Raw genomic sequence first — 20,105 nt, 5'->3', positions numbered from 1 at the left:
GCAATGGGCCCCCATCCCTATATACGTCCAATGAAGGTACATTTATTTGGAAAAAGATTAGACATTAAAGTACAGAACAAAAGGTGTGTGTTGAAAGTGGAACCCTCTACATATTAACAATGAATTATTTATATTTTTTAAACATTATTATTTCATATGTTAGTTTATATTTTTTTGATTAATGGAAATTTTCATAGAAAGATTGAGGTTTTTGTGACAAGTAACATGATACAAAAAAACGCATACGCACCTAATAAAACTGCATAAAAAATGCATGGAAAACGTAAGGAAAAAAAATTACAATTTTGAAAATTTGGTCTCTATGTGATGGATGATATAAGATGAACCACAAAATAGAGGACTTCTAACTGATTAAGTGACTTTTCACATGATTACAAACAAAACTATATTACAATTTATGGATCCAGGCAATGTTTTCCCCATACAGTACAGATGAAATCCAGTTCATGTTTTGGCTATGACTTGATAATAAAAAGGGGAACAATGAGTCAAAATAAATATGGCCACTGAGGAAGGAGTTGAGCTCTGAAACGCGTCTGGCATTTGGCTTGTTTTTGATTGATATATTTTTCTTGCATGCAAGAGATATTTATTTTATTCAGCAGCCAAGTTTGAGAGCCCCGCTCCAGAATCAACAAGCGGAGGAGGGGAGTACTGTGGTATGCTACCTCAGTAAGAAGAGATCCACCTGAGGTCTATCGGAAGGAGGAGGGGAGAGCGCACAGCCCCGTACACAAGCTATCCACGCTCAGAGACTGCTCCATTTGTAAGCTGCCCTGAGTAAGAGGAACTGTACAGCCTCACATGTAAGTTTTTCCCATCGAGAGGAGATCAAGCTCAAGTCGGGTAAGAGGACGAGGGGAATTGAATATAGTCCCGCACAACTTCGCATTGAGATACTTATCTGGAGACCAGCAAGTGTAGGAGGAGGAGGGGGAGCACGTGGTAAGACACCACGATTATGTATTTGTGAATATAGTGGACACTATGCTGATGAAACATTATGCGTTATACCTACCCTCAGTTATGCTATATGCGTTCTAATAATATATGAACTACAACTCAATTTATGAATTGTTTATACAACTATATATGAGCTATTACTCAATTTATGAATTGTTCATATAATAACAATTTTTTGGTCCGTTTTTAGATATAAATAGTATTTTATGTTTTAATTGCAATGTTAGATGTATTCCTGAAGTAGTCTTTGCACATATATTGTCCTCTTGCAGCAATACATCAATACATTGCAAGAATAATACTTGGGGCCCCATATGTAAAATATTATGTTTCTATTTATTGTTTTTTGATGATATAAGCACATTTTATTTTATTTATTTTATTGAATAACTAATCATTATTCTCATATACAACCCAGAAGGAGGAGTGCCGGTCATAATTTTGCACCTCTGAATCATACCAGGATCTCAGGAGTGTCACAGGACGCTCAACAAAAAGACATTTTCTAACCTAAAGCTGTGGTATTGACAAGGAACGTTGTTTTGTTGGAGCGAAAGGGATGATTTGACAAAAAGATGACCATGTGAGTTTGTCTGAGCCGGCCATAGGGCTCATGCACACGAACATGTGCGACCCATGCCCGTATTGCGGCCCGCAAACAGCGGGTCCACAATATACGGGCATCGACCTTGTGCGCCCCATATCACTTGAATGGGTCCACAAGATATGGAGTGGTGCAGAGCGGAGGCATGGATCGGAAGCCCACGGACGTTTTACAGAGTGCTTCTGTGATATTTCGGTCCATGCCTCCACACCACAAGAAAATACATGTTCTATTTTTTTGTGGAACAGACTGATTCTTGCGGATTGCCAACCCATTCATGGAATAGGTCTGCACATGTCGGGCACACTTTCTCCCCTTTTATGTTTCATTCCTGATGTTTCAAAAACTGCATCAAAAAACCTGATGTGTGGCAGCGCCCATAGATATAATGATAAAAAAAAATGCAGTTGTCTATGGGACCATTTGTATAAATGATCCCACCAGCAATATGACAGGCTAAACCTTGTGATCAGAGAGTCATTTTTGAAGAGCCCGACTCCTTGCAGCTTGTACAAAGTGGTGAATGAGTGGGTAAATTCAGCAGATCATGCACGCCAAAGTTTTCCAAGCTGGCTGATTATATTTATATATTGGCCATCATGGATGGTCATTTGCATGAATTTTTCAAACAGTAGCCACCTAAAATGACCAAAATCAGACATTTCGGCTGACTTTTATCATGTGTGGGAATCTTATCATGTGTGGCCATTATTTTCCATTACACCTCAGGTCAGACCACCAATCAGACCCCCAATGTTAATCAGACCTCAGCTGACAGCCCCAATCAGACCCCCATTGTTTAATAAAACCCTCAATCAGACCTCATATCAGCCCCCAATGCCATATATCAGCCCCCTAATGCCATATATCAGCCCCCCAGCCTCATGTTTCAGCCCCCCAACTTCATGTATCAGCCCCCCAGCCTCATGTATCAGCCCCCCAGCCTCATGTATCAGCCCCCCAGCCTCATGTATCAGCCCCCCAGCCTCATGTATCAGCCCCCCAGCCTCATGTATCAGCCCCCAGCCATCAGCACAAATAAAATAAATAAACAACTTACCTCTCCTGCTCCTGGACGCCGCCGCTCCTCACCACCAGCACTCTCTCTCTCTTCTTCCTGGTCTTTGGCTGTCGGCTGTGAATGCTGCACACAGCGTGAGGTCATGCTGTGCGCAGCCACTGCACAGCCGACAGCCAAGGACCAGGAAGTGGTGAGTACAGAGCTTTCACCGCTTCTTGGTCCTCCGGTACTAATCAGCGCTTCCATAATGGAAGCACTGATTAGTATTCACCCCATAAGACACGGGGGGGGGGGGGGGGAATGCGTCTTATGGGACAAAAAATTATTTGTGGGCAGTGGCCAGAGGGGCTCAAGAGGCAGCTGCCTTGGACCCCCCACGAGCAACTGGGCCCGTGGCAGCTGCCCCTTTTGCCCCGCGTTAAAGATAGCCCTGGCCTGTTCTGTGGCCCTGCAAAGAAGATAGAGCATGTCCTATTATTGTCTGTTTTGCAGACAAGAATAGGCATTTCTATAATGGGAAGCCTGTTCTGCTCCGCAAATTGCAGAACGCACCCGTGTGGCATTCGTGTTTTTCAGATCCGCAATTTGCAGACCACAAAACACGGCGTGGTCATGTGAATGAGCTCTTAGAAAAATCTTTCCATGAAAGAAAGTTCTGATAAAAACCACAGAAGTTCCAAGAAAGATGGTTTGTCCTGTGCGTGGTGTCATTGACCATATGTGTGTCATAGAAACATAGAATGTGTCGGCAGATAAGAACCATTTGGCCCATCTAGTCTGCCCAATATATCTGAATCCTATGAATAGTCCCTGGCCCTATCTTATATGAAGGATAGCCTTATGCCTATCCCATGCATGCTTAAACCCCTTCACTGTATTTGCAGCTACCACTTCTGCAGGAAGGCTATTCCATGCATCCACTACTCTCTCAGTAAAGTAATACTTCCTTATATTGCTTTTAAACCCTTGCCCCTCTAATTTAAAACTGTGTCCTCTTGTGGTAGTTTTTCTTCTTTTAAATATGCTCTCCTCCTTTACCGAGTTGATTCCCTTTATGTATTTAAAAGTTTCTATCATATCCCCTCTGTCTCTTCTTTCTTCCAAGCTATACATATTAAGGTCCTTTAACCTTTCCTGGTAAGTTTTATCCTGCAATCCATGGACCAGTTTAGTAGCTCTTCTCTGAACTCTCTCTAGAGTATCTATATCCTTCTGGAGATATGGCCTCCAGTACTGCGCACAATACTCCAAGTGAGGTCTCACCAGTGTTCTGTACAGCGGCATAAGCACTTCACTCTTTCTACTGCTTATACCTCTCCCTATACATCCAAGCATTCTGCTGGCATTTCGTGCTGCTCTATTACATTGTCTTCCCACCTTTAAGTCTTCTGAAATAATTACTCCTAAATCCCTTTCCTCAGATACTGAGGTCAGGACTGTGTCAAATATTCTATATTCTGTCCTTGGGTTTTTACGCCCCAGGTGCATTATCTTGCACTTATCCACATTAAATTTCAGTTGCCAGAGTTCTGACCATTCTTCTAGTTTTCCTAAATCCTTTTCCATTTGGCGTTTCCCTCCAGGAACATCAACCCTGTTACATATCTTTGTGTCATCAGCAAAAAGACAAACCTTACCATCGAGGCCTTTTGCAATATCACTTATGAAGATATTAAACAAAATTGGTCCCAGTACAGATCCCTGTGGAACCCCACTGGTAACATGACCTTGTTTTGAATGTTCTCCATTGACTACAACCCTCTGTTGTCTGTCACTCAGCCACTGCCTAATCCACTCAACAATATGGGAGTCCATGCTCAATGACTGCAGTTTATTGATAAGTCAACATGTGCATGGCCGCAATGACATAACAAGCGTTTAGCAAACAATCATTTCTTCAACTGCTGTTCGACCTTCAACCTATTTCTAGCTAATGTATGCGGCCATCTTTAAGGGAGTGCCGAAGCTGCATCAGAACGTCTGGGATTGGTGGAGGTGAGTAGAGCTTCCTTGTTGTTTTTTTATTTTATTTTTTATTCAAACTTCAGTGTTTATTTACACATGGTGCCAAAAACAAAACATCACTTTTGCAGTGTTGGTGTTACTTCACACCCAATGGCAAGTTAACATAACAAAAAGTCACCTTGGTGGCAGTTCTGCCTCAGAAAGTCCAAATGCAGTCTTTAGGCGGCCTGTTCCCCTGACACACGGGTCTCAGCTCTTTCCTTGTTGTTTTTGACATGTTCCGGCCCTTTTTTTGTTTTTCAAGAAAAATGTTCTCCTTCACACCCCTTTAAGGTGTATATATAGAGGGCAGATTGGCCATAGACCTTACATGGAAATTTCCTGGTGGGCCGATGCCCAGAGGGCTGCCCAAGAGCTCCTATCTGCTCCTATGAGCTCTCGGCGTTAATGAACCCTGTGAGAATCAGCTATTCATGTACCCCACCAGCGACCGCACATGCACTCTGAATTCAACTGCTGTGGCCCACATCTCACCTCTTAAGCCCCCTGCTCCATATCCTAATCAGAGACAACTGGAGGAGGAGGACAGAAAATGGCAGCTATTGATGGCTACCACAGAGGGACAGCTTTTGGGCAGTGTATTGTGCTGCACTGTGGTATGTGTTTCTGCTTGGACAGTATTTTGCGCTATGGTATTAATGGCTCTGCCTATTTGTGTTGCCCTGCCTTCTGTCACTTTGGACACTCCTACAACATGGGGCCACTTATAGGTTTGTTTTCCAGGGCCAGGTTAAGTTCCCAGTCCGTCTCTGTATATATACATCAGACCCAACATCTCCAATACAAGCTCGTGCTGGTTACTGTACCTTGTTCTTTTCTACATTTGTTATTCATATAGTCTTGATTTTTCATTTTATTCTGATGCATCAATTGACAAGTGGATGGATGATAAATGAAAGCTCCCATAAAATCCATTGATTGCATCAGAGAAAGCATACTGATGAGCACGCAGATGACAACAGAAGCCTGGGGACACAGAAGATGTCCCTGGCCATACCCTTGTGCTGTACGTGATTGTGATTGGTGCTCTATGTTTTATAGATTTCTAACTGATCATAAACAGGATTTAAAGGTCTACAGCCAGCGGTGTCAATGTAATCTGTTGTCACCACGTTATATATACTACAGCTTTATAGGGTTCTGCAGTGACCTGCCCCATCAGTCAATGCCATAATCCTCTATACTGGTTAGCACAGGATTGCCAGTGTTACCAGTGGACCAGATCAGCCTAGGAAATTGCACAAAAGTACACTGCTAAAAAGCTAAAAATAAAACAAAATGTGTAAAAAGATCAGACCTGAAAGTCAGTGTGGGCCTGTTGTGGGACTATGATCAATTTGAGAGCTGGTTCCAGTTCCAGTCCTTGTTCGAGAGGTGGTCCTTAAGGCTATTTTAACGTTTAGATGACCATTTAAAATGAGGTATTTGGGCAAAAAATTTTTTGGTTGAAGGCACACTCCCATTTAGATGTAAGGGGGAGGTGTACTAATATCCCCTGCACTGCTGGAGGATGCACCACATTTATGACGAGGCACATGCTCCGGCAGTCTGTGCGCCTAAACAGAAATCTACGACAGCTCAGAAAACTGGTGGAAACGAAGATAAATTTGTCTCGGCTGCTGGCCACGCCCCTTTCCCACCCTTGTCACGCTCCCTTTTGGAAAAGTGGCGAGGGTGGTGTAAAAAGAGGCACTTGCAACTTTTTTTTGCAGTTGCATTTAAAAAGCCACAAACTCACAGCTGGCGACTTTTTAAAGCCACTTTTCTGGTGCAAGGGAGAAGATAAACAGAATAGAAATTATACATATGTAAATTTAGCTTTAAGGCTTCTTTCACACGGGTGTCATGTTTTAGGGCCGGATGGGATGCGGCTGCGTCGCTGGAAAATGCGGGATTTTTCCGCGCGAGTGCAAAACATTTTAATGCGTTTTGCACGCGTGTGAGAAAAATCGGGATGTTTGGTACCCAGACCCGAAGCCGGACTTCTTCACAGAAGTTTGGGTTAGGTGTTGTGTAGATTGTATTACGGTATTTTCCCTTATAACATGGTTATAAGGGAAAATAATAGCATTCCTAATACAGAATGCATAGTAAAATAGGGCTGGAGGGGTTAAAAAAATAAAAAATAATTTAACTCACCTTAATCCACTTGTTCGCGAAGCCCGGCTTCTCTTCTTTCTTCTTTCTTCAAGACCTGGTAAGGGACCTTTGATGACATCACTGCGCTCACCACATGATCATGTGATGGATCATGTGACGGACCATGTCATGAGCGCAGTGACATCACCACAGGTCCTTTTCCTACTGCACAGTAAAGAAGAAGACAGAAGAGAAGCCGGGCTGCGCGAACAAGTGGATTAGGTGAGTTAAATTATTTTTTATTTTTTTAACCCCTCCAGCCCTATTTTACTATGGATTCTGTATTAAGAATGCTATTCTTTTCCCTTATAACCATATTAGGCCTCATGCACACGACCGTTTTTTTTGCGGTCCGCAAAGACGGGTTCCGTAGTTCCGTGATCCGTGTCCGTTTTTTCTTCCGTGGGTCTTCCTTGATTTTTGGAGGATCCACGGACATGAAGGAAAGAAAAAAAAAAATGTTGTTTGGTGTCCGCCTGGACGTGCGGAGCCAAACGGATCCGTCCTGACTTACAATGCAAGTCAATGGGGACCGACCCGTTTGACATTGACACAATATGGTGCAATTGCAAACGGATCCGTCCCCCATTGACTTTCAATGTAAAGTCAGGAGTCCCTATTATACCATCGGATCAGAGTTTTCTCCAATCCGATGGTATATTTTAACTTGAAGCGTCCCCATCACCATGTGAACGCCTCTATGTTAAAATATACCATCGGATTTGAGTTATATCGTGAAAACTCAGATCCGACAGTATATTCTAACACAGAGGCGTTCCCATAGTGATGGGGATGCTTCAAGTTAGAATATACTAAGAACTGTGTACATGACTGCCCCCTGCTGCCTGGCAGCACCCGATCTCTTACAGGGGGCTGTGATCCGCACAATTAACCCCTCAGGTGCTGCATAAAAGCTTTTTATGCAGACGGATCTGTGGATCCGTCTGTGTGAAAGTAGCCACGGACACGGACGCGGATGACAATCTTGTGTGCATCCGTGTTTTTTCACGGACCCATTGACTTGAATGGGTCCGTGAACTGTTGTCCATCAAAAAAATAGGACAGGTCATATTTTTTGGACGGACAGGAAACACGGATCACGGACGCGGATGAACAACTGCATTTTCTGAGTTTTCAATGGACCCATTGAAAGTCAATGGGTCCGCAGAAAATCACGGAAAACGGAACAACGGACACGGATGCACACAACGGTCGTGTGCATGAGGCCTTATAAGGGAAAATAATAATGATCGGGTCCCCATCCCGATCGTCTCCTAGCAACCGTGCATGAAAATCGCACAGCATCCGCACTTGCTTGCAGATGCTTCCGATTTTCACGCAACCCAATTCATTTCTATGGGGCCTGCGTTGCGTGAAAAACGCACAATATAGAGCATGCTGCGATTTTCACGCAACGCACAAGTGATGCGTGAAAAATCACTGCTCATGTGCAGAGCCCCATAGAAATGAATGGGTCCGGATTCAGTGCGGGTGCAATGCCTTCAATTCACGCATTGCACCCGCGCGGAAATCTCGCCAGTGTGAAAGAGGCCTAAGACTACATTCACATCTCTGGCAGAGGAGCAGATTACCAGAGTCACCGTATTCGGCATAGCCGGACACCACCGCATAGCATGCAGCGGTACTGCACCTCGTCTCTAATAAAGTCAGAGCGTGGCGAGGGTAAACGTATGGGGGGGGGGGGGGGGATGCATCAATAGTAGCACCAAAAAAGTGGGAGGCACATATGCAAACTGTTGTAATTCCTGCACCGTTCACCTGATTTAGATGTAAATACCCTCAAATTAAAGCTGACAGTCTGCAGTTAAAGCACATCTTGTCCGTTTAATTTCAAATCCATTGTGGTGGTGTATAGAGCTAAAAATGTTAGAATTGTGTCGATGTCCCAATATTTATGGACCTGACTGTAAATGCTAAATATCAATAGAGAAACCTTTAAACTGGTAGTCTCATGGAGTCTTCTCTACGGTGCCCTCCAGGTAGATGACAAATCTCTTTTTTCTGGTTTTAAGCAATTCCCAATTACCGTATCTGTGAGAACATTTAAATAATTCAGAGCTGTACTGTACTTGCACTGTACTTGCATTAAGTGATACACCAGCTATGAGAGGCCATTCATTCTGCTACTTGGAAGAAGGGGATATCAAAGACTTCCATCTATTCTTGTAATGAGCTGGTACTAATTATAATAATGGAAATATTCTGGGTGGCGACCTCTGGACCAGTGCGCAAGGAGGCCCAAAATGTGCCCCGTTAATCTTGCCTAGATAAACTGAGCTCTGTACTTTCTGTATAACTTATTGAGAATAGGGACATATTTTATGCATGAAAGGCCCTGTGGTAATTAATAAGTGGCACGCTCTGAATATCAAGGGGTGATTCCCAGTGGGTGTAGAGACACAGAACAATATGCATATTCAGGGTTTAGGACTCAACCTCCGTATAGGACCTATGGAAGTAAAAATTACAGTTATTGTACTGTGTTGTTGCTGCATCACAGGAACTGAAGGCTATATCCACTGTAATGATATTCAAAAATGCCCACCCACATACTTAAAAAGGACCTTTCACCTCTCCTGAGATGCCTGTTTTAATAGCTACATGCATTCCCCATGTAATAACATGGGGGTGTACCTGCACAGTTTGAAAATGGCAGCACTGATTGGATAAAGTGAGTCTGCGCAGGGACCCCCCCAAACTGGTTTCTACCCCTCTGTACCCTTACTGCAGGCTGCTAGCAATTCATTCTATTTGAACTAATAAAGTAAAAGCACAACACAGAGCCATAAGAGTAGATGCTCCAGAATTGTTATTACATGGGGAATACATGTATTTATTAAAACAGGAATGTCAGGAGTGGTGAAAGGTCCTCCTAGTTTGATCATATTAAACTGTTAACATAGCAATGTTCAATAAAGTACCTTCATTCCAGCAAGGGTCTTTCTTTTATTCAAGTTAATTCATTTTGATCAAAAAGCGACCCATGTCCTCAGCTCTATACACAAAATCCAGGTGACAGGTTCCCTTTAAAGAGGACCTCTTACCTCTCCCGACATGTCTGTTTTAGAGCGTCTATTCTTATGACTCTGTGATGCGCCATTCCTTTATTATTTGTACTAGAAGTTATGAATGAATTGTTAGCAGTCTGCAGTAAGGGTACAGTCAATAGTGTCACTGGGCATGCGCCGAGCCCAGTGATGTAATCAGAGCGCTGTTGCCCTCAGGAGCCGTAGTATAGAACAGGCGCAGGCAGTCGGCGATACTGCCGATGCGCGAGATCTCTGGGGAAAGAAAGGAGGACGCAAGGATCGTGGGGTGAATAAATTACATGACGTAGCGGAGAGGGGGGCGCCGTTCGGCTCCGATGTGGGAGTAAATTTATTTATGAGGAGGCGTGCTGGGCTTGAAATAAAGGCCGGCTGGGCACTGCAGGGGGGCGTTACTGGGCACTTGAGGAGAGGAATAACACCCCTCTGGGCACCTTGAGGCTTCATTAGCATATTTGAAAAATCGCTTTTTAATCAAAATGAAAACTTTAATAGCTTCATGCATTCCCCATGTAATAACAATTTTGGAGCATCTATTCTTATGGCTCTATGTTGTGCTATTCCTTTATTATTTGTACTAGAAGTAATGAACAAATTGCTAGCAGTCTGCAGTAAGGGTACAGAGGGGAGGTAACCAGTTGGGGGGTGTACCTGCTTCGGCCTAAAATGGCAGCACTGATTGGATACAGTGAGTTTGTGCAGGTGCACACTGCCAACTGGTTACACCCCTCTGTACCCTTACTGCAGACTGCTAGCTATTCGTTCATTACTTCTAGTACAAATAATAAAGGAATGGCACAACATAGAGCCATAAGAAAAGATGCTCCAAAATTCTTATTACATGGGGAATGCATGATGCTATTAAAACAGACATGTCGGGAGAGGTAAGAGGTCTTTAAAGGTAACCTGTCACCGGGATTTTGTGCATAGAGCTGAGGACATGGGTTGCTAGATGGCCGCTAGCACATCCGCAATACCCAGTCCCCATAGCTCTGTGTGCTTTTATTGTGTAAAAAAAAAAAAACGATTTGATACATATGCAAATTAACCTGAGATGAGTCCTGTATGTGAGATGAGTCAGGGACAGGACTCATCTCAGGTTAATTTGCATATGTATCAAATCGTTTTGTTTTTTTTACACAATAAAAGCACACAGAGCTATGGGGACTGGGTATTGCAGATGTGCTAGCGGCCATCTAGCAACCCATGTCCTCAGCTCTATACCCAAATTCCCGGTGACAGGTTCCCTTTAACACCACAGGAGCCCCCTGCCTTTCTGTAAGTGATTTATTCATCCTTCAAAGTGAAAAACAGGCACTCACCATCTGTATAGCAAAATTTGTCAGTAAAACATCACATTTATTAACGTAGAGTACACAAGAATTATGAGTAAACGAGTATAATTGACAGATGGTGGAATTGACGTATGCTTACAAGTTTCTCAATTTTATTTGAACATTTTAAGGGGATATTTTTATTTTATATGATGTTTTATATGGTATTTTATTTATACTCGTTTACTCATAATTCTTGTGTACTCTACGTTAATAAATGTGATGTTTTACAGACAAATTTTGCTATACAGATGGTGAGTGCCTGTTTTTCACTTTGAAGTTATCCATTTTAGTTCCTTGACTGACTGGGTGAGTCACACAAAAAACAGAGCACCTTCACCGTAGTATAAGGAAGGGTGAGCCACTATATACCAATTAGGCTACTTTCACACTCGCCTTTTGTGCGGATCCGTCATGGATCTGCAAAGACGGATCCGTTCAGATAATACAACCGTCTGCATTCGTTCAGAACGGATCAGCTTGTATTATCTTTAATATAGCCAAGACGGATCCGTCATGAACACCATTGAGAGTCAATGGGGGACGGCTCCGTTTTCTATTGTGCCATATTGTGCCAGTGAAAACTGATCCGTCCCTATTGACTTACATTGTGTGTCAGAACGGATCCGTTTGGCTTAGTTTCGGCAGAAGGACACCAAACCGCTGCAGGCAGCGTTTTGGTGTCCGCCTCTAAAGCAGAATGGAGACGGAACGGAGGCAAACTGATGCATTCTGAGCGGATCCTTTTCCATTCAGAATGCATTAGGGCAAAATTGATCCGTTTTGGACCGCATGTGAGAGCCCTGAACGGATCTCACAAACGGAAAGCCAAAACGCCAGTGTGAAAGTAGCCTAACCTGTCTTATTCATTCATCCTTATCAACTCTTTGGGCTCTGCATACTGTACTGGCAAAATAGATACACCCTCTGCTTCTGAGTGAAATGCATCTAGCGGTGCATCTGAAACAGGGAATAATATGTCTGAAAAGTACGTACTTTAGGGAAGCCCAAACATAACTGTTATGATTATACAAAGAAGCACGGCCATTATGAAAACTTTTTTTCAAAACTCAGGAACACTTTAAAGGGGAACGGTCACCTCTCCCGACATATCTAGTTTATAGATTAATGGGATTCCCCACGTAATAGCAATTCGGGTAAATCTTTTCATATAACTATCTGATGTGCCATGCCGCTATTATTCCAATTTCCTTCTAGAATTTTATGAATGATTTTATCAATTGTTTGACACTGGCAGCAGAATGATCCTTTAATGAGGAATACAATCATTCACTAAAACACACTTCAGGAGAGATGACCGATCCTTTTTAAATATAGATGCTGTGCTATACCAGACCCAACACACAATTTGGTGGGTAAAACAAAGCTATTACCTTGAAAATTGTGTAGCCAATGTGGGTGGGCGCTATTTCATCTGCTAGGAGCTGCCGCAGCATGCGAACCCATTGTAAAAGCAAAAAATGATCAATGATAATTGCTAGCACTATTATGTATTGTTAATTACAATTGATCAAACATAAAAAGGTTAAATGTAAATGTTCGTTGTCCGATTTTACCTATATTATGGTAGATTGTGGCCACAAGTTTAAAAAATGTCATCACTCACATACTGTAGGTCGCTGGCTCCAATAGGGTTGACAATCTGCAGTTCATAGGGAATACACACTCGCACCAATTTTAGAATGTTTTTTTAGTATAAAACGAAACCACCGTACCAGAGAAAACTCGTGTACACACAGGGAGGACAGAAACCAAGAGGAAAAGAAGATCCGAAATAAATCTGTACACACCCACAAATGTAATGGAAAATATGACTATCTTAAGAGCACACAAAAGAGAGATACGCACATGCCAAAAGTCCAAATATTCAATACACAGTGCAAAATGCAAATATAATCAACTGAGTGCATTGTATACCTTAAAGGGGTATTCCATTTGTTAGAAGTTATCCCCTATCCAGATTCCACAGGATAGGGCTAACTATTAGATCGGTGGGGGTCCTACCGCTGGGACCCCAACTGATCACGAAAATGGGGGACCTGTACCTCCTGGAGCCCTCCTAAAATGTACGAAGCGGTCGGTCGGGCATGTGTGCGGCTGCTCCATTCATCTTCTGTACTCTGCTATCTCTGGAAATTCCATGGAAATGAATGGAGCGGCCACGCGCATGCGCAACTGGCTGATGTGTTCATTTCAGGGGACACAGGGCCCCCACCGATCTGATAGTTATCCCCTATCCTGTGGGGTTATTAGCTGTATCATATAATTGTGGCAAATGAAAAAATACAATGGAATACAATTAGGACTCCAGCATAACATAAACCGGACGGATCCGTTTTGCAGGCCATAGACTTCTATTATGACGGAATGCCTCTAAAGGCATTCCGTCATGGGATTGCGTTATGGTCCGTGGTAATGGAATCCATAACACAATTCAGTAAATACCACAACACGAACCCGCAAACGAACTTCAAAATATGAAATTCGCTCATCCCTAGTAGTGATGTGAGCCACCCCAAAGTCAAAAGTGTATCCCAAAATACCTAGAAAGTACAATAAAAAAAAATGGAAATGAACACATTGAAAAGGTAGTGAATCCAGCCATGTGTTGTCTCTTTATATACATTGCACATGTGAAAGTAATTGACAAAATAATTAGACACGTAGACCATCTACGGTACCTTATCAATTAGTATAAACCCAAGGGCATATCTATATGGGAAGCAGGGGAAAAAGCTGCTACGGGGCCTGAACTCAGAAGGGGCCCACCGAAGCGGAGGACTAAAAGATTTTATTGTCAGGGCCCCTTCAACAGTATTATACAATGACATTATATACAGTGATGTGACGTACAGTGTATAGGTATAGAAAGGGACAGAGACCCTTCAACAGTATTATACAATGACATTATATACAGTGATATGACGTACAGTGTATAGGTATAGAAAGGGACAGAGACCCTTCAACAGTATTATACAATGACATTATATACAGTGATGTGACGTACAGTGTATAGGTATAGAAAGGGACAGAGACCCTTCAACAGTATTATACAATGACATTATATACAGTGATGTGACGTACAGTGTAGGTGTAGGAAACGGACAGAGCGGCTGCCGGGCCTGGTCTGAGAGAACGATCTTGACTAGAAACAGTGGGTCACATTGGAGGTTGCAGGGGATGAAGAGGTGGCGATGAAGTTTCTGGGGGAGAAGGGCCCTTTCAAAAATTTGCTGTGCGGCCCAGTCATTTCCAGTTACTCCTCTGTATAAACATGTATGACAAATACCAGCGAGGCCCTGGCAGGACCCCAATGTGGCATCAGCATCCGGAGGCAGAGAGGGATGTAACGAGAGAAGCACATATAACCACATACTGTAAGCAAAAGCATCAAAAATCAATCTGCGCATGACCATGCCAGTAAGTGTAGGGTGAATATCAAAATGTCTGAAGTGTAATGCCCCTCAAAGTTAATACAGACATAAATGTATAAATAACAGAAATTAAAGGGGCATTCCCATCTCGGGCATTGGAGTGTATCACTAGGATCCAAGAGGTGGAACCCGCACCTTTAGTTAGAACAGAGCCCGCAAAGAGCCGGACGATGCTCTGCACATGCTCAGCCGTCCTCCATTCATTCCTATGGGATCGCCGAAAATAGCTCCCATTCAATTCTATGGGGTTGGCGGAAATAGCTGGCTCGGCTATTTTTGGCGCTCCCATAGGAATGAATGGAGGGCAGCCGAGTATGCACAGTGCGCCCTCCAGTACTTTTCAGGCTCCGTTCTAAGTATAGGTGTGGGTCCCAGAGGAGGGACCTGCACCTTTCAGACATTGAGGGCATATCGCTTGGGAATACCCCTTTAAGTATACTTGACCAATCAGCTTGACCTGTATATTAGATCCTAATAAACCCCCCAGCTTGTCTTAATGTGGTGTCAGTGAGATTGTGCCCAAGCGCTAAAGAAAAATGCACAGTAAGACAAGGGGCATGTCAAATTGAAACTGGTCAAGGCTGAATTGCCCATGCCGGCAAGTATAAATCGGATATAAAGATGCACGCCAACTAAGAAATGGAGTTTCTCAGATTCGATTTGCATGCTCATAAGAGAGCATATGAGATCATGGGGAGGACAAACAAGCCCCTTGCTGATGCTCCCCATGGTCACATTCAGACCCAGGATCTCAGCACAGAAAAGCCACAGTGCTAACTATTGATCCGCCATGTTGCCAAAATGATTTTTTTCAATCACCCCCTTCAAATTGTTTCTCGACAGTTTGATAAATTGTGCCATGTAACCGGAGCTGCCCTTATGTGTATCGTGATGCGAATTTTTGTGTTGTTGATTTGATGGCATTCCCAAAATGTTTGACATGCATAGCGGAGAGGATAACAATCTAGGTTTGTGGGAGCTTGGTGAGAGGGCAATTTCCTGACGTAGATATGGAGGTTGAGAATCCGACCCTCCGGCTTACATTGCGTAGGCTGTAAATAAACAGCAAGGCCACGAAGTACAGTAGTTACATGTCTAGAGGGCCTTTTCTTTTCTTGAAGTTCAGTTCTGTCTGATTTTTAGGAAGCCTGTCCATGACAGTCACGCCAAGTGACATGCTTAGGCAACCACTACAACACTATGAGTGGCAATTGAAACAGTTTTCTACCTGTAGTAGTGGTCATGGTCAATATTTCTACTCAATTGGGAGACAAGGTGTAAGGGACAACTGTGTGTCACCAGTAATGAGTACATTTGTACTCCCACTGCTTTTTATGGAAGATATAGGCCATGTTTACACATACAGCATAGGCTCCATCCATTTTTTGGTCAAAATATATGTGCAAGTCTTAAAGGAGTATTTTTATTTTTTTAACGTAAAATAGGAAAATGTACATTTTTATGATATATTTAATTACAAATGGTAGGGACCAACTATTGGTCATGTTTCATGTATCCATGAGATAACTGAATAAGAATAAGGGTTCATTCACACGACTGTATGTATTTTGTGGTCTGCAAAACACACATTCGCAAAAAATACGGAAAATGCGTGTCACATGTTTTTTTTTGGACCCATTGTAACAATGCCTATTCTTGTCCGCAAAAAGGAGAAGAATAGGACATGTTCTATCTTTTTTGTGGGACTGCGGAACGGACATACGAATCTTGACTGTGTTCAGTGATGATTGATGACGTATCCGCAGGATACCTAAAGAGTGAGAAACCCCTTTAAACCTATAGACGAACAGTATAACCTGAATGACTAAACAAATTACAGCATTTACAGAGATATATATCTTAGCCACAGAGTGGCCTAATTTATCACTGCATCAAAACATCCCCTGGCATTAAAACATAACTTATAATTCATCTAAAAATGCCCAAAATAGCCTAAAATAGCAATAAAAAGCTATTATAGATCAATAGGCAACTAGTAATGCATTGAAATTGGATTACGCAGAATAATTGCTCATCATTTGGCTATATCTATTCAAATTATTGCACCCTAAGAATGCAACCATCCCGATGTGTTTCCCCTATTTAATAGAAGGTTCGAGGGACTTTTTTCAGCACACGAAATGGCCATCAAGTAGCCTTAGTACAACTTTGATAAATGCTTTGACGATAATGACACAAATGTATCTAAGAGTCGGTATCCCAGCATTTATCAAAGTCTTTCTACCAGTGAATCTTTTATTGAATAGGGGAAATACATTGAGCCGGTTGTGCAATAGTTTGAATAGGGAAAGCCATTGAGTAGTGGGGGGCACCGTTTACTGAGCGATTGCTCCCCTTGATAGGTAGGGGCAAATGGTAGAGAGTAGAGAATGAAAAATGGTGGATTGATCTGCATAAACCATGATACAGAGAAAGAAAAGAAAGGATATGCATCTCAACACTGAACTGGATGGGTCATCGTATGAGTAATTATGGCTCATAATCCAATTTAAATGTATTATGTGATATTAGCTCCTCAGGACATGTTTGAACCTATTGCGCCTATTGACTTATGATACCATTATGATGCTAATCATTTTATTTTATTTTGGCTATTTTGGGCTCTTTTAAATGAACGATAAGTAAAATTAATGTTTTTAGGGGGTGTTTTGATGCAGTGATGAATTGGACAGTACCAAGAATTCTTGACATATCCTTGCTTTAGGAGAGGCCTTTTCGACTTTACTATGATAGTTGTCATTCTTTATTAATGTAACTTTTTCCAACATATTGATAGGTAACTTCTAGTCGAAATTCTGGAACATTTCAATACTCAAAATAGGTACTCACAACATCCCAAAATGGGTTCTTCATCTCCAGCATCTCCAAGGTTTTAAGTTAAAGGGGTATTTCCATCACATACAATTAGGGCATATCGCAAGGTCCGTCCACCACAAAGCGCTGCTCCCATACAAGTGCTGCTCCCCCTGGTCCCATTCATTTTTATTTTGGCGGCCCCATTGAAATGAATGGAGGGCGACTGCACACGCACAATGCGCCCTCCATTAATTTCTCCGCTCCGTCCTCGATGTAGGTGCGGGTCCCAGAGGTGGGACCCACACTTATTAGACAATGTGGACATATCCCAGCGTATCCCCATTGTATGTGATGGCAAAACCCCTTTAATGAATAAAGTACAGTATTTTTCTGATGATAAGACACACCCCAAGTTTAGACAACAGAAAATTATTATTTAACCTTCCCTGGTGGTTTTAATGAAGTGGAAAGTCCTTTCATCAGGGATTAAACAACATGCACATATGTATACACAAATGCAAACACCATGTAGCCACCGCTTGGTCCATGGGTCACAGGTCAGGGGTGATTGAGATCCTTCAAGAAAGTATAAAGTAATAAAACATTTCAAGGATTAATAGTATATAATTAATATAAATAAAATAACATTTTAATTATGCTTGTAAAAGTAAAAATAAGAAAAATGCAGAAAAAAAGAATAAAAAGCTGCCAAGTGTACACCCCAAGTGCCTCGAATATGAGGAAAAACCCTCAGGGGAGAATTGCATTAACCATGTAACAGTCCATTAACCACCCTCTCCCCCCTTTCTAGGCTGGCTTAGTTCACAGGGGGGGGGGGGCTGCTTTAACCACTCATAGCTCCCAATTGGGCTATAGATATGGCCAGTCTAAGCTTTAAAACAAGATCAGAATCATACCATTCTCTCCACTACTTATAGCTATTAGAAATCTGGTCGGGAGGGAGCCTGGTTTCACTTTCATCTGCAATCGTTTCTGACTTCATTGCTAATAGCTATATTAACTGATTTGATTCTGATCTTGTTTTAAAGCTTAGGCTGTCCGCTTTCAAAGAAGACCAGAACCATATCTTTAGCTGCCTCCCATCCAGAGAAGCAGACACTCTTTAGCAACTTTTTTTTTTTTGCCTTTTACAGTCCGAAAAATGGCAATTCTTGCACCATGTCGATCTCAAAATGTATGGTAACTGAGTTATTTCAGACAAGGATGGAGTTTGCAGATTTTAAAAAAAATGTATAATGAAATTTATAATGATTTAGATTTAGCTGATTCTTTATACTTTTAGACCGGTGGTTGAGATAATTTCAGTGCATACATTTCATACAAATATGTCACAAATAAAGAATGCATAAAACAACTGAAAATGTATTCCTGTTCACACGCTTTTCTCCGTTTTCAGGGAATGATCTGCCAGTGTGTGCCAGTTGTGGACAAAGTATCTATGATGGACGTTATCTGCAGGCCTTGGACTCGGATTGGCATAGTGACTGTTTCAGGTATTTTCCCTTTTCCCCAATGACTTGTGTAACTAGAACATTCGAGCCCTTTAAAAAAGTTTAATTTAAAGGGAACCTGTCACCTGGATTTTGTGTATAGAGCTGAGGACATGGGTTGCTAGATGGAGGCTAGCACATCCACAATACCCAGTCCCCATAGCTCTGTGTGCTTTTATTGTGTAAAAAAAAAAGATTTGATACGCATGCAAATTAACCTGAGATGAGTCCTGTCCCTGAGATGAGTCAGGGACAGGACTCATCTCAGGTTAATTTGCATATGTATCAAATAGTTTTTTTGACACAATAAAAGCACACAGAGCTATGGGGACTGCATATTGCGCTTGTGCTAGCGACCATCTAGCAACCTATATTCTCAGCTCTATACCTGAAATCCAGGTGACAGGTTCCCTTTGAAGTAGTAAAACTTTATAAAAATTTTCTATTTAAACTGCCATATTTTTTGAGCAATACCTGCCCATAAGACTCACTTAGGTTTTAGAGGAGGAAAATAAGAAAAATATGTTTTTCATCAGACCTCAGATCAGACCCGCAATGTTAATTAGATCTAAGCTCAGAGCCCCAATGTTAATCTGACCTCTCGTCAGAAGCCCAATGTTAATTAGACCCCCAACTCGGATCCCCAATCAGTCCTCAGATCAAACCCCAAATGTTTATTAGAACCCAGCTCAGACCCCCAATCAGACCTCAGATCAGACCCCCAGTGTTAATTAGACCCCAGGTCAGACCTCCAAGCAGACCTCAGATCAGACAAAATAAATGAATCAACTCAATTCTCCATGCTCTGGACACTGCCGTCGCCAAACCAGAGATTCAGCGCTCCTCCTACTGCGCTGTGACCCGACGTCACACAGGATGAGGTCACAGAGAACGCCTACATCCTCACACTGTGTGCATGACACAATGCAACGTTGGCAGAAGAAGGCCAGGTAGCGGTGAATACAAAGCCAACACAAGGAGCACTGTATTCAACGTTTCCGGTCCTACTGTACTAATGAGAGCTTTCATAATGGAATGGCTCATTAGTATTTGCCCTATAAGGCATTGCCATTTCCCCCCTCTTTTGGGGGAACAAAGTGCGTCTTATAGGGCGAAAAATACAGTGTGTGTGTGTGTGTGTGTGTGT

General features: G+C 42.3%; 1 protein-coding gene across 1 annotated transcript in view; it reads left to right on the top strand.

Annotated features, from left to right (window-relative positions):
- The window catches only part of LIMK1 (LIM domain kinase 1), a 115,816-nt gene that overhangs the window by 28,869 nt on the left and 66,842 nt on the right, over positions 1-20,105 (top strand). The window contains exon 2 of the mRNA XM_040423606.1: positions 18,865-18,961. Within this exon, the coding sequence (XP_040279540.1) occupies positions 18,865-18,961 (97 nt within the window). The remainder of the gene's footprint in view (positions 1-18,864; positions 18,962-20,105) is intronic.

This window comes from Bufo bufo, chromosome 3 (genome assembly GCF_905171765.1).
Source record: "Bufo bufo chromosome 3, aBufBuf1.1, whole genome shotgun sequence".
Classification (NCBI taxonomy): Eukaryota; Metazoa; Chordata; class Amphibia; order Anura; family Bufonidae; genus Bufo; species Bufo bufo.
This window is presented reverse-complemented; position numbering and strand designations above follow the sequence as displayed.